Here is a 16,067-nt window from a genome sequence, read left to right as displayed (position 1 = left end):
TCTATAGAATGCGACCATCTGCATGTCTACATGTTTGAACTCTGGAAGTCGAGGGCTTTTGAATGTCACCAATGTTAAGTGGTTTCGAAAGAGTCCAAAAAAACGTTTAAATTCAGAAGATATAAATTGTTTGCAAATTTTTTGGTTTACGTTTTTTAAATGAAGTTTCTACCTACGGGCCTGGTGTTTTCATAAACAAAAAAGTATTTTAAGAAGCCCCCAAAGAATGCACCTACGAAAACCGGCATTTTATGTCTTACAACTTTGATAAGACGTTTATTAAACCTTTGTTTATTGTGTAAAGTCTCTTTCCTATCAACTTTAAAAAGAAAACCTTTTTTTTTACTTACAATCTAATAGTATTTTATTTATTATATTAATTTACAATTACTGTCCATTTAGATAAGTTAATCTTCATTGTGATTAGGAAATTGAATTTTTGCGGCTATTATCAATTGCCAACAAACCGTTTGAAGCAACAAAACCTATCACCAATCTCAAGTTCGTTAATGTTAATGCACCGGTTAAAGAGATGACTTCCAGACTATTGATTTTAATAGCTTTAAAATTCTTTTTGATCCTTATAAATGCGAAGATTCGCCCAAAAACAGACTTAAGTATAATCGATGGACAAGGATTTGTTGCTTATTTGGATAAAGAAGAAGAGAGCTTTGGGACCATTAGTAAATGTTGGTTTAAATTTCAGGGTAAGTGTAAAGAAGATACTTCTTGAATTCGTGCACTTTAAGAAATATAAATGTTTTTGAACTTTGATAGCAGATGATAATATGACCGAAATCGATTTGAATTCAAGTGAATCTATTAAAACAGTTCGTGGAGAAGAAATACGAAAGTTTTCCCAAACACAATGTGGAATTCGTGTAGACAAGGTTAATAACGATTCAATTGGGGTTTGGACTTTGCAAGCAATGAATCATTCGGAGGTATATGTCAATGGTTCTATAAAAATACGAATTCTAACAACTCCACAAATGGAACTGTATACGATATTGGAGAAGCCATTGGGAAGAAACACTATTTCTTGCACTAAACAAGACCACACAAGAGCATGTAGATTGATTAATAATTCGTCTAAGGAATCATGGAATCAATGTGAAATGTCTCTGAGAAATATCAACAATGGTAGTAGTTTTGAGTGTCGCACTTTGACCTGGGGTGGCATGGATGAGAGTATAGAAAAAATAAGTGTCCAAACAACTGTCGTAAGTTCGACTCAATATTCTGAGGCGCAAATCGAAGAGACTGAAGACCACTATGTTTTGCGTTGTTTGATGAAATCCACTCCGGTGCAGGAATGTCGAGCTGAAATGCCAGATCGGATAACTCAGCTGTATATAGCAGATGGCTTGAGCAATGGAAGATATTCTACATATGACACACAGTAAGACAAAAAACAAATTATTATTTATATTACAATTAATGGTGGATAAATATTTTTGTAAACAAATTTTTTTTTGTAAATTTTGTTTGTGATTTATAGCGTCTGGCCGTTCAGAAATGTCTAATTTACATCAGTGACTGCAAAACTCTATCGCATTTTCTCATATAAAACAAGCTTTTCTTTCATATTTCGCTTTTACTTATTGGAAATTTCTGAAAATAAAATTGTTAATATAAAAATGATACATAAACACACTCAATTTTTTCGCAATTTTCAATAAGAAAACCGCTAATTATTAAAATTTGTTTGTAAAACATGGAAGGAAAATTGTCAAGTTTTAGCTTCGGAATAAGCAGTTTCATGGATCAGCAATAAACTTTTGATAGAAGTTTTGGGCACAATATGTGCATATAGTCTGTTCTCTGCATATGTAGGGTAGATAAGATGGGAATGGGACAGTTTTTGGGGCTTTCTTCTTTATTACAGTAAAAGTATTAAAAGAATTTTTAATGTCTACAATAACTCGGGAGCAGGCGTGTACAAATGTTTAGGTTTACTCTAAAATACATTTTGTAAGCTTTAAAATTATAACCTTAATATAAATTCAAATTTATTTTAGTACAAAATACATTTTTTTGCATTAAGAAAATAAAAACATTTGAATATTAGAAGTTTCTAGCAATTGAAAGATTTATTTCTAACTTAAAATTTGCTTGCGTTTAACAATAATGGGATCCAAATTGAAAATAAAACCAAAAATTCAACTTCACTTTTTTAATTGAAAATTTTTGCTTTGCATCTACAAAATGTACGCATTAAGCAGGTATTTTAAACTTTGTTTCATCTTTCTAAAAATCTTTTATTTCGACTCTAGGGACCTTGAAACGTCGAGGAATGTCAAAATTTTCAATTTGACAAATCGGACCCATTACAATAACGTCCTACAGGAAGTTCAAAATAAATAAGTCTAGATCCCTGAATCTTCGGACCCGTGAATGATATGCACAAAAAAAGTACTTGTGGAAAATTAATTTTCCTAACTCGAGGTATGATGTTTTTATTTTTTTCTCAAATTCATGCTTTTACCCATTAATTACAGCAGAAAGGATAAATAACAGTAGATGATATTTAAAGTTATAAAACTAATTTAAAAAAATTATAACTGTATACAATTTTTGAAAAGTAACGGACATCGGCACTGTATAAATTTCTGCTCTACATTTTTATAGAATAAAATAATTTGGAACTTAATACCTTCATTTATTCTCGATATATTTAAGTCGAAATAATGTTATACCAATTTTGTGTATTATTTTTTGTAGATTTGTATTTATTCTATAAATTTTACTAAATGTTATGAACAAAGTTTTTAATAAGATACAACTTAAAGATAGTGGCGCAACAGTTTAAACTGTTCTCGTTTAAGCATTAAACCATTTTGCTGCTTTTAAAGTTAGACGAGTTCTTTAGCGTTAAAGTATTCTTTATGTCGATTAAAATTATCAAAGAATCAACCCTCATTCGAAAACAAAATTTAAGAGTTGTTTTTGAACTTAAAAAACAGACTGGGATACGACACACTAATACGATTTGTCTTGCCTAAAAGGTTTGTACGTAGGTTTTCATGTTTTGTTAAGAAAGTTGTCAGTTGAATTATTCTAAAAAAATGTAAAACTACCAACAATATTTTGTATATGAGGAAATAGTTTTATTTTAAAATTTATTTTTGTAAACGGGTATAAAAAAATACAAATTGGATGAATGGAAATATCAATAAGTCAATATCTTCTATTATTCATGAGATATTAAGAACTGAACAACAATTTTTTTGAAAAAAAACTGACTGTCGGATTTTTATAAAAATTGTACTAAATGTCGAAACAATATTTTCTATAAGATGAAATAAGTTTGAAGCGAATATCTTAATTTTATAAAAAGATAAAAGATTTTTTATAAAAGATATTTGAGTCGAAAGTAAATTATTAAAAAGTTTTAGTATTGTTTTTTTTTTTTAGGTTTCTATAAGATATTATAATTTTGAAGCCATAATCTCAAATTATTCAAAAGATATTTGAGTCGGAAATCAATTTTTACCAACTTTTAGTAATGTTTTTTCAATTTTTTTGATTTTTCTCAAAATTTTACTAGATGTCAAAAACGGTATTCTTTGTTGCATGAAATTATTTTGGAGATAAATTAATCATTTTTTGTTCGTAAAATACTCGAGGAGACAAATATTTATTTTTAGTTTGATTTATAAAAAAAAAACGTTAATTGAAATTTTTTCCGAAAACATATTTATTTGGTATCACGATACAATATATAATATAGGTTCGTGAGATATTTGTTGTTAACCAAAATGTCCAACTTTTTTTAAATTGCTATAGTAAAAAAATGACCTCTCAACATTTTTGATAGTCCTTTCTGCATTATTATCTCCATAACAAAATTTATTTGAAGTCGATAACTTAACTAGTTCTTGAACTATATATCTCTCTAAAAATCTTTTATTTAGACCCTAGGGACCTTGAAACCTCGAGAAATATCAACATTTTCAATTCGACAAATCAGACCAAATCGGGAGCATAATGCTTCCAAAAATGTCTTTGCATACATTCTTAAGGTGGCGCTACAGTCTAGAAGGACCTGGTCCTCAACCTTTAACGCGCCAAGGTGGTTGAGGTCTTCTCCCACTTGCGTGCACCACCTGAGTCGCGGTCTTCCTGTACTGCGCCGTCCCTCGGGATTAGAATCAAAGGCCTTCCGGACTGAAGCGATGATGTCCATTCGCTCTACATGACCCAGCTATCTAAGTCGTTGGACTTTAATTCTTTTAACCATGTCATCGTCGATGTACAATCCGTACAGTTTGTCGTTGTATCTTCTCCTCCATTCTTCATCTATGCAGACGGGAATCATCCGAAGAATTTTTCTTTCGAAGCTTCCTAAGACGCTCTCATCTATCTTTGGAAGGGCACAGGACTCAGAGCCATAAATAAGAACCGGGATTATAAGTGTCTTTTAGATGGTGATTTTAGATGCTCGAGAAAGGACTTTACTACTTAATTGCCTTCTAATCCACAGAAGCAGCGATTTGCAAGAGTTATTCTCAGTTTGATTTCAGCGCTGGTGTCGTTGTCTGAGTTTACAACAGTGCCTAGGTAGACAAAGTCCTCAGCTACCTCAAAGTCATAGCTGTCCATGGTGAAGTTTTGTCCAAGACGTCGTTGTTCAATGTCCTTTTTTGAAGACAGCCTATACTTGGTCTTACCTCATACCTCATTGACAACTAAACCCGTCTTCTTTGATTTCACTGACATCACACTGTCAAAATCATCGGCGTATTCGAGTAACTGGATGGGCCTTTAGAAGATTTTGCTTCTAGTGTTGACGATTGAGGTTTGCAATATTCTTTCCAGAACGATGTGGAAGACATGACAGAGCATGGCCTTGTCTAAAACCTTTTTTTGACACCAAATTCATCGGTGAGATCTTTTCCGAACTTAATAGAGCAGCGTGCATTCTCCATCGTCATTATGCACAAGTGAATAAGTTTCACAGGGATGCCAAAACTTGACATTGCTCTGCAGACCTCCCTATAGATACTGTCGTACGCGGCTCTAAAGTCTATAAAGAGATAGTGGGTATGGATTTGAAGTTCTTGGGTTTCCTCCAAGATCTGCAGTGGTGTGAATATTTGGTCAATGGTAGACTTTCCTGGTCTGAAGGCACACTGATAAGGACCTATCAGGTTGTTGACAAACGGCTTCAGACGTGCAGGAAACTGAAACCTCTGTAGTTGGCGCAATTTAGAGGGTCTCTTTTTTTGTGTATTGGGCAAACTATGCTGATATTTCACTAATCAGGCATGCTTTCTTCCGACCATATTTTGCCAAGTCATCGCCTGCTGCTTTGAATGGTGCGGCGATTTCTTCAGCTCCAGCTGCTTTATTATAGACTTCAGTTAAGATATATAGGTATATTCACTTCGTCGAAGTCTGGGGTTAGAACCCAATCTCCAGTTGAGGTAATAGGCGCTCGATGTTTACCGTAGGGAGGTGAGAGTAGTAGTTAATATACAGAGGTGGGTCTTAAGAAAGACCTGTGGACGCTTGTGTTCTCTTAAATGCACATGTCTACCATTTAAACATGAATACATAGCGATTCTTTATCCCATTTATTTTACGAATAGACCCTTCTTCCTGTTTAGAGAAGCATCCCCAGATAATGATGTTTCCTCCTCCATGTTTTACGATTCATCTTGTAAACCAAGGATCTAGTCCTCGGTTAATTGGATGACGAACACGTTGACAACCATCTGATCTCTTAAAATTAAATTTGGATTCTTCCGAAAATAGCACTGTGTTCCATTTGGAAACTGTCCAATTTAAGTGCTCTTTGGGAAATTTTCAATCTTGACTTCTTGTTTTCGAGCGGAATAATAGTTTTTTTTTTGTCACTGTCTTGAATATTGATAGATCTGTTTTAAGTTCTTTGGTGGATACAATTAATCCTCTTTTGTCATTGTTGTCCTTGGTCTACCACCTCTGTGGATAATTTTCCCTGTGTTATTCTTATTAATTTCATTCAGAAAGAGCTGTCGCAAACTCTTGAACAGATCTAAGTACACTAGATCTCCTTCTGACTGGGACTTATACAAACAAGCTCTAAAGCAATATAAAAAAGAATTAAGGAAGAGTAAGAGTCCTTCTTGGAGAAACTTTTGTGGTAAAATAGAAAATACTTCAAAAGCCTCAAGACTCAGGAAAATTCTCTCAAAAAGTCCAACAATACCCAGTGCTTTAAAGACAGAAGCAGGCACGTGGACTATCACAGATGAAGAATCTCTTAATCTGTTATTAGACACCCACTTTCCAGGTAGCCCTAACATAATCAATGACTTAACATCAGAGTCTCTAGCTTATACAAGCGATTTAGTTGATCTAATATAGGTAGGAATAATATAAAATATGAGCTGCTAAGTGGACGTGCTTTGATTCTAGTGACACTGTTTTTATTTATTTTTAATCGAAAACGCAATCAACCCAAAAAAAAAAGTTGTTGTGCTTATAGTTCCATTCATTCTGAAACGAATTACACTGTTGTTTTGTCGGAAAAAGTGTTCATTATTGATCAAATTAAAGTTAAATAATTTTCTTAAATTTCTTTTTTTTTCTTTGCCTCATTTTAAACAAAGAAAATTTATACTTTGAGTGAAATTTTACCGACTCTCTACACTAACACTACTTATCTTACATAAACAAACTCACCCGCTTACATAAAACACATAAAAACTCTCGTTCGCATGGCAAATAATACACGTTCAGTTTCCCGCACTAAAAGCTCCTCCTCCGTAAGTTCGCCCCGTGTTAATCCATCTCCCCTCCGAACAACCACTACAAAACCCATGGGGCTTGACGATCACTCTTGGATGGATGATAAGCTTCGCCAACAAAGTGAGTTTATCGTTAAATTATTGTCTCAAAAACTTGAAGAGTCCGAGAAAAGAATAACAGAGGAGCTAGGCCGCGAAATCAAAGACATTAAAAAAAACATTAGTGACATAACTAGCCGAGTTGACAAATTAGAATTAAATAATTCTGATTTAAATTTAAATATTAATTCACTCAACACTGATATGAACAATATTAAAATGTCACTTGCAAATGTCACCGCGGAGTGCAATAACACTAAAACTTTACTAAACGAAAAAGCCACAGAACTTAGTAATGTAAACAATAACTCTAGTGACATTGCCGAAGAACTATACAAACTTAAACACACGATGAACACATACGAAAATCAAATTATCGCCAGAGATGCTTTTATCTTCGGTATTCCGTTCGTGCAAAATGAAAATTTAAGATCTATTTTCAATTTAATTTGCGATACCATTAATATCAAACCACCGTCACTGATTAATATATACCGCACTCGCCCGAAGCTTAATTCGCTAAACTCTGCGATCAAAATTAAATTTACTTCCCCGTATGACAAAAACTATGTTTTAACTTCCATCGCACAATTCCGTAAAGTAAACAATAGACAGCTTTGCCTTGAAGACATTCACTTCGTTCTTGATGGATCCCCCGCATCATCTTCTGCAATCCATATACGCGAAAGCTTAACTCAAAAAAATAAATTAATAATGCAGCGTGCACTTGAATTGAGAAAGAGCAAACAAATAACACTTGTCTTCTCCGCGCGGGGAGTTGTTTATGTCAAAGGTAAAGCGGATGACACAGCTGTTCCTGTTGACTGCATCGAGGGGCTCGAAGACGTTGCCAGATCATCACTTTCGAATGAAAATTAATATTATTGAATTTTTTTTTGTTTTTCTTTTTTTCTTATATATTTTCAAAATTATAATTTAACTTTAAATTAAATTAAATTAAATTATTAAATTAATTTTTTTATTAGTTCTTTTTTAAATTATTTACTTTTTAAATTTTCTTTCTTAAAAAAAAAAAAAAAAAAAAAAACTTTATTTTTGCTTGTTGTAATGTCTAATAATAGATCAATGCGTTCGATGGTTCGAGTTCTGAGCAAGCAGAAATGTGGGCTCCGGATTTGTCACATCAATGCGCAAAGTTTGCTTCCAAAGATTGATGAATTTCGCGATATTTTTACTGATTCCGATGTAGATGTTATTTGTGTCACTGAAACTTGGTTGAGGGATGAACTAAATGATGATATCTGTTGCTTAGAGGGCTATCGAGTTTTTCGATTTAATAGAGTGAACCGTGTTGGGGGGGGCGTTGCGATTTATGTTAAGAGAACAATTAAATGCAAACTTAAACTTTCAGCCACTGTGGATAGCACTATTGAATATTTGTTCGTTGAAGTTGTAGGTAATGATGGAAATTTGCTTTTGGGTACTATCTACAGGCCTAATAGATACATAGATTTCTCACCACTGTATACAGTATTGGAGGAAATCTCTCTGAGCTCCCCCAATATTGTACTCTGTGGAGATTTCAATTGCAATCTTTTAAATACTAATGTTCTGACACATAATATGCAAACTTACAATTTAAAACCAGTCAACACTAACGTACCAACTCATTATTTTGGTAGAGATGCTTCGTTGTTGGACCTGATGTTTGTTAGCGATATTCATGACGTTGCTTTTTATGATCAGCTTTCTGCGCCAGCTTTTTCAAAGCATGATTTAATTTTTCTCACTCTTAGATTTAGTCTTGATTTCTCCGTTGAAAAAATTACTTATCGAGATTTCCATAATATTAATATTCAGGAACTTGGCGATCGTACACGAGAAATAAACTGGGATGCCATGTATTATCTACCGTCATCAAACGACCAGATTGAATTTTTAACTTATAATATTTCTAATCTGTTTAATACTTATGTTCCATTAAAAACAAAAATTCTTAAACCAAACAATAAACCGTGGTTCACTGTAAATATTAGAAACTTAATCCAACAGCGAGATGATGCTTATACGAATTGGAAGCGGTATCGTTTGAATGAGCTGCGTCGTGCGTTCTGTTCGCTCCGAAATAGAGTGGTAGCGGAAATACGTAAAGCCAAATCCCTTCATTTCTCTCAACAGCTCACCACAACGTTAAACGGACGTCAGCTTTGGAAAAACATTCATAATATTGGGATAGGTAAGACAAAAATCAGACCAGCTGAGGATATTGATTGTAACATCCTCAATAAAATATTTGTGTCCACTCCATCTGGGCAGACCCCCCAAATCAGCGTCGAAAATTCCTTTTCGTTTACCGATCACCGCGATGAACATGGCTTTGGTTTTTCCGCTGTAATAAGTGCTGATGTGGTCGAAAGTGTTCTTTCTATTAAGTCAAAGGCTGTTGGGCTCGATGATGTTCATCCTTCTTTTTTGTGTATGATTTTGCCAATTGTATTACCCTACATAACTTTTGCTTTCAACACTATTTTGATGTCTGGCGTGTACCCGGACTTATGGAAAGATGCCAAAATCATACCGCTTCCTAAAAATGCCAAAAAAGACGAATTTAGGCCTATCTCCATACTGCCATTTCTGTCAAAGGTCTTTGAAAGGATTCTGCAAAAACAAGTAAATGCTTACCTCGCTGCCAACTCATTGCTTAGTCCAAAGCAATCTGGTTTTCGTAAAAAACACAGTTGTATAACTGCACTTTTAAATGTAACTGAAGACCTGAGGCAAGCTTTGGACAAAGATCAGATTACTTTCTTGGTTTTGCTTGACTTTTCAAAGGCTTTTGACACTGTCAATCATGTCAATTTGTGTAGAAAACTTATGCAAAATTTTAATTTTTCATCCGGTGCTACAAAATTAATTTTTTCTTACCTCACTAACAGAAGACAAGCAGTGCAAGTTGGAGATAGACTATCTAGTTTTTTACCAAATGTTATTGGTGTGCCCCAGGGATCCATTCTCGGACCCCTTTTATTTTCAATATATGTAAATGAACTTCCATCTTCACTTGCAAATTGTTCATCTCACATGTACGCTGATGACATTCAGTTATATTTTAGCTGCCCACTGGGACTTATTGAGCATGGAGCATTTTGTGTCAATGAGGACTTAGAAAAAGTGGTAAATTGGTCGCAGTCAAATGGTCTTGTTTTAAACCCTAAAAAATCTAAGTGTCTTGTCATTTCTAGAAGATCTATTGATCTCACGTACTTTCCACCGATTGTTCTGAGCAATGCTCCAATCGAATACGTTTTAACAGCAAAAAATCTCGGTGTGACTTTTAACCGCTTTCTGACCTGGGATAACCACATTAATGGAATTGTTGGCAAAGTATATGGTGCACTTCGTACACTTTGGGTTACACAAGCTTTTACTCCAACAAAAACGCGTTTTCTCCTTGCTAGGTCTTTGATTATTCCTATCCTATTATATGGTAGCGAAATTTATTGTAATTGTAATTATGTGAGCAAACGTAAACTAAATGTCGCATTTAATTCTATCGTACGTTATGTATACGGGCTACGGAGATACGACAGAATATCTGGTTTTGCTTCGCGCCTACTGAATATGCCATTTGAAAACTATCTCGATTATCGAAGTTTAATTTTATTCTCTGATATTCTTATAACACGCCAGCCACAATACTGCTTTGAAAAAATTAGAATTGGATCCTCGCACAGATCTCATCAGTTAATCGTTCCTCGGTTCTCATATCTAACATCGGAGCGACAATTTTTTGTAAATTCCGTCCGTCTTTGGAACTCATTGCCGCGTAACTTAAAAGAAAACCAAAGTGCAACAAGCATTAAAAAAGTTCTAAAAGCTCATTTTTCAATTTGAATTTAATTTTGCTATTATACGATATTAATCGAACTTATGTATATATTTAGATATCTCATATAATTAATTTGTTTTCAATTTTATTAATTAAAGTAACATTTTTGGCTCAATTCTGTAAAATTAGCTTACCTCTATTTTATAAGATTTTATATCTTACAGATTGTAGGCAATCACGAAAAATGAAATAAATAAATAAATAAATAAAATAAATAATAACGCGGGAAAAACTGTAATGGGCCACAGACAGATTTGATCCATATAAATCTCCAGGACCAGACGGAATCATTCCGGCCGAACTACAAAAATGCTCAGACATGATCATTTCACCATTGGAAATCATTCTAAGAAACTGTGTAAGGTTGAGATATATTCCCAAAGCCTGGAGAATGGCAAATGTAGTCTTCATTCCTAAAGCAGGAAAACCCTCACACGTTAACCCTAAAGATCTACGACCAATCAGCCTATCATCCTTCCTTCTCAAAACCTTGGAAAGATTGATTGAAATTTACATCATACATAATTTAAAACTATGTCTCATTTCCACAGCTCAACATGCTTACTCTAAGGGAAAATCAGTAGAATCAGCACTTTACTTAGAGAAATCACTCATAGATCTTATAAGTCTCATGCTCAAAAGCAGGACAATAATTTCTAACATGAGAAGTTTTACTACCACCAGATCGGTGAATCGAGGCACTCCCCAAGGTGGAGTCCTTTACCACCCCAAAAATGATATTTGGTAAAAGCTTCCATGTGTCCATCCCTTCAAGATCCTCCTGGGAAGAAGAGAGACCCCCGGAAGACGTTGGTAAAAATTGACTTTCCACTCAAACATCTTTTCAAAACTTAGAGATATTGGCTTTGAAGCCAACTTTTTTCTTTTTTAAAATATTATTTTCAACATTCAGTAAAATTTTGAAAAAAAATCAAATCGACAGTTTTTTTTTACAAAATATAAAAAACTTAAAAGAAAATGTAACAAAAGTTGGTAAAAAGTGAATTTCGGCTCAAATATCTTTTTAAAAATTTATGATTATACTTTCCAAATAATTTAATCCAATAAAATATATTTTTTTCAACATTCTGAAAAATTTTGAAAAATATCGCAATGACAGTTTTTTTTACAAAAACTTATAACCTAAATAAATAAAAAAATTAATAAAAGTAGGTAAAAATTGATTTTCGACTCAAATATCTTTACAAAAATTTAAGATTATGGCTTTCAACTAATTTTCACTTATAAGAAATGTTGTTGTCAACGTTCTGAAAAATTTTGAGAAAAATTGGCAGTTTTTTTTACAAAAAATATAAACCTAACAAGAAAACAATACTAAAACTTGATAAAAATTTACTTTTGACTCAAATAGCTTTTCAAAAATTAAAAATATTGTCTTCAAACTTTTTTTAATTCACAGAAAATATTGTTTTCGATATTCAGTAGTTTTTTTTACAAAAATCCAACAGTCCGTTTTTTCATAAAAGAAATCGGCAAAAATAGTACTCAAATTTGGTATAAATTGATGTTCGGATTTTGATATCTCTCAAATTAATTTCATTCATCCAATTTGTAAAAATTTAAGAAATGGTACTTAAATTGGTAAAAATGTTTTGTCTACTAAAAATCTATTTAACAAAACCAGACTTTCATAAACTAAACTTTTTCTTTAAATAATAAACATTGTTGGTGAGTTTAAAATTTTTAAGAAAAATTCAAGTGACAACTTTTTTAACCCAACACAAAAACCTACAAACTTTTAAGCAGGACAAATCGACAGACGGGATGGGAAGTTATCTGTGTGGGTCGCATCCCAGCGCCTTTTTAAATTCGAATTCAAATCTAAAACCCAAATTCGCAATCATACGAACATTTTACTATTTGGTTAGTTGAGTTCAAAAAACACAAGAGAATGTAGTTTTTTTATTAGCAGTGTGGGCTTCCCATTCCAGTCCTTTTTGGTTTGTTTAAATCTTTGACGTCTTTTAAAAACATTTACGAGAACTATCCACAGCGCCACAGCTTTTCATATTCTAAATAAAATTTACCGTAAAGACTTTCAAAGACTCAACATAAAGTACCTAACTACGATAGAAAATTATTTTTATTATCTTCAAAACAATTTCAATAACCCTTTTTTTTGTTGTAAATATGAACTCTTCATTTTTACTAAATAAAATGCTGATTATAACAAACAACTTCTGTTTATTAATTCCATTTGAATTGTGAATATACTTACCTTGAAGTCCTCTTGTTGCTGGTACCTACTTATTTTCCGAATTCCACAAAACGAAATTTTAATACTTAACGTAGATATACCTATCTACCCTCTATATACGACTGGTATACCTGTCTTCAATAAAATTATTGTTGTACCAACTTCCATACCATAAACTGATTGTACTTAATTCAAAGCTTTTCGTTATATTCTATTTGAACAACACTACTCGTGTATAACCTACTCCAATATAAGTCATTCCGTAAAGTGGGTAGTACCTTACCTACCTAGCTACCTAAGTTTTTAAATATAAAGTAAGTTTTTCTGAACTCCCATCGAATCTATCCTACACTTTGAACGCATTCTTCAAAATTAACATTTAACCAGTCTGGCTTGTTTAATTAAGAAATACATAATACAACCCACCCCGCACTCAAAGGGTTCAAAGGAAAGGCAGATTGTTGTATAGTGTTCTTCCTTTAGTGCCTCCGAATCCGAATCCGAATTCGAATCAACCGACTGAACAATTTTTTTCTTAATCTCTCTTACTCGTTCGCTTTTCTTTTATATAGGTTATCTCAATCTAAATGCGCTTTAGAGATACCAAAACCCCTTGAACAGTCCGAGAATGGCCTTTGGAAAATAATTCAACATTCCAATTCCGGGTTACTTGGAACTGGAGCTGGAGTTGGAGCTGGTTGTCTCTTTTATGTCGGTACTTCAAGTAAGGAAACCATCATCAAAGAGGAACTCAAACGCCAGCAAGAACAAGATGAGGATAATAGCATCAACAGTAGTTATCAAGACCAAAATCATCGGGAGAAAGATGAAAATGCGGATGATGATGAAAAGAAGGAGGTTGGGAAGGGGGACAAAGACTCAACCATTCTGCTTCGTGGACGAAGGATTGAATTGTACTCGACCGAAAGTACAATTTCCGAAATAACGTGTACGGTACCGTTTGTTGTGGACGATTGCTATCTGAGAGATCCCAAGAACATTGTCCGTTTTCCGGATAGTGGAAGATTTCAACGGACTCGTGCCCTTGGCATTTGTACATTCATCAATGTGCAAAGTATGCCTGGCATATGGTCGTGTGGTCTACGAGGATCCGATTACAAGGACGATGTTGTCCAGGATATTGAGGTAAGCTATAAATGTAGCTATAGAGTACATATACTACACATACATATCCACATCCATGCGTTGTTCTCGGTCATTGTCGTTATACTCCTCGCCTCGTCGTTCGTCGAGTCGTTGTTGTTGTCGTCATCGAACGACGACGACGCTCGTCCAGAATATCCTTGATATGCTTGAGCTTGTGCATCTGTGCGATGATGGTACTATATGTGTTTTGTTCTTGTTTTATTAATTAAAAGCCATCCAGCAGAGACCTTCTTCCCACATATGTAGGTTTGTGTTGAATCGAAACTAGGTCGGGTGGTTACTGGCGTTATTAGGATTGCACAGCGTGAGCCTCTGGAGGTAATGTGTAAGTCCCCGTTTGAAGAACCAATTTCTAAATGCGTATATGTGAGTCCTGCAGGTCAGGTACACTTGGTGGCTAGCAATACTGGAGGCGTAAGGATGACAGGGTATATATATACAATTCATAGTATATTCATGTGAAGTGAACCATCTTTCATGAATTTGTATCTAAAGCTTGTTTTTGTTGTTTCTTTTTCTTTTTTCATTTGCAGCCGTGTTCAATACTTTGGCGAAGGTATTGATAGAGGTTTTTGTGGAATGCGTATCGTTGCAGTTAGTGTAGATGATTTTGGAGACTGGAGCTGCCAATTTCAGAACGTTAACAATGGGGCGACTTTATCAAATTTTACAATCACCGTTAAAGAGAAACGTACATAGATAAATGAAAAAAATTAAAAAAAACAAATCTATCTATCTATTGTATCTGTTTTTTAGCTAAATCACAGGTGTCTTGGCAGGTGGTCCTTGGGATCGTTCTAGGAGCTTTAATCGTCGGGGTGATTTTAATTTCTGTTATAGTTTTTGGATACAAGAAACTCCGGCCATCATCAGCAGCATCACCATCACCATCGATTAACCCCAATCCATCAGATCAAATTGAAGCTATAGATATGTCAGTTCGAGAATAAAAGCTGGCTGTGCTAAAAACTCAACCAATAAAAGTTCTATCTCTTTATTAACATTCGTAAATGTACTGTGCTTATAACTGACCTGACCTATCGTCATGAAAATGTAAATGATAGAATTTGACCCCTTTTTTACAGCAATCTCACCTCGAGCTTTACCCCAGGTTAATCAACTTCCAGGAAGTTATTCAACTTCACCTCAATTTTATTCACCTCAGGAGCTTTTGAGTGACTGGAACGACGAACGAGTGACATTTTGAAAGGGGAAATCACAAACAAAGCTTTGGCGACAGCCTTGCCAAAGCTCAAGGACGAAAGTCTTATAGTAAGCAGTTTATGAAATCGTATAAAAGGACGATGACTTTATGTCTTTTTTGAATTGGTTACCTACGCTACGATATTTTCAAAAAACGGCCATCTCCATCAGAGAAGGATGTGAGAATATAAATCTAGAGCGTGGTTCAGGTTCAGGTTCTTCGTACTTCGTAGTTGGTACTTCTTTTATTTTTTAAGGACACACGACAAGCAAGTACGATGGATGACACAGAAGTTCTCCTCTTCACTATATTTGCCTTTTTTTGGGGGGTGAAATGCTTGGGATCTAGGATGTAAATGTGAAGTATTTTTGGGTCGTTAAATCAATTGCTATTGTGTTGTTATTGTTGTTGTTGTTGTTGTCGGTCTTATACGTTTATACTTCTTTTTTTTTTGTTAACAATGCGAGAGCAAGTCGACAATTGAGTTCTTAATGACCCTTTGTAGTTTTCTTTATTTTTTTTTGTCGCTCTAAAAGGGAAGAGTTAACAAGATTTTATCGTTAAGCACAAAAATAAAATTACAACAATAACAACAACAACACAACACAAGCAAAATGGGCAACGGGCTTTAATGGATGAATTGCTTTTTTTACGAAGCCAAGTAGGCTTTGCGTGACATTTTAGTGAACAACGGTGTTGTTGTTGATGGGTTTGAGAAAATCCTGTTTAATTTATTGTAGGTATGTAGGTAGGTAGGTTTTAGGTTGGTATATGATGCGATGCGAATTTAGG

At 34.1% G+C, this 16,067-nt stretch overlaps 1 protein-coding gene across 2 annotated transcripts; it reads left to right on the top strand.

The window, feature by feature from the left end:
* Positions 1-469: 469 nt before the first annotated feature.
* LOC129947695 (uncharacterized) lies at positions 470-15,045 on the top strand. 2 transcript variants are annotated; one of them, XM_056058357.1, is made up of 6 exons: positions 470-707; positions 781-1,402; positions 13,477-14,050; positions 14,318-14,499; positions 14,605-14,762; positions 14,828-15,045. In XM_056058357.1, the coding sequence occupies exons 1-6, from the start codon at positions 533-535 to the stop codon at positions 15,019-15,021; spliced, it is 1,905 nt and encodes a 634-aa protein (XP_055914332.1). In that variant the 5' UTR covers positions 470-532; the 3' UTR covers positions 15,022-15,045. The 2 variants fall into 2 exon arrangements, with proteins under 2 accessions (XP_055914332.1, XP_055914331.1); XM_056058356.1 differs by having other exon boundaries at positions 778-1,402.
* The last annotated feature ends 1,022 nt before the right edge of the window (positions 15,046-16,067 follow it).

Source organism: Eupeodes corollae, chromosome 2 (genome assembly GCF_945859685.1).
Source record: "Eupeodes corollae chromosome 2, idEupCoro1.1, whole genome shotgun sequence".
Classification (NCBI taxonomy): Eukaryota; Metazoa; Arthropoda; class Insecta; order Diptera; family Syrphidae; genus Eupeodes; species Eupeodes corollae.
This window is presented reverse-complemented; position numbering and strand designations above follow the sequence as displayed.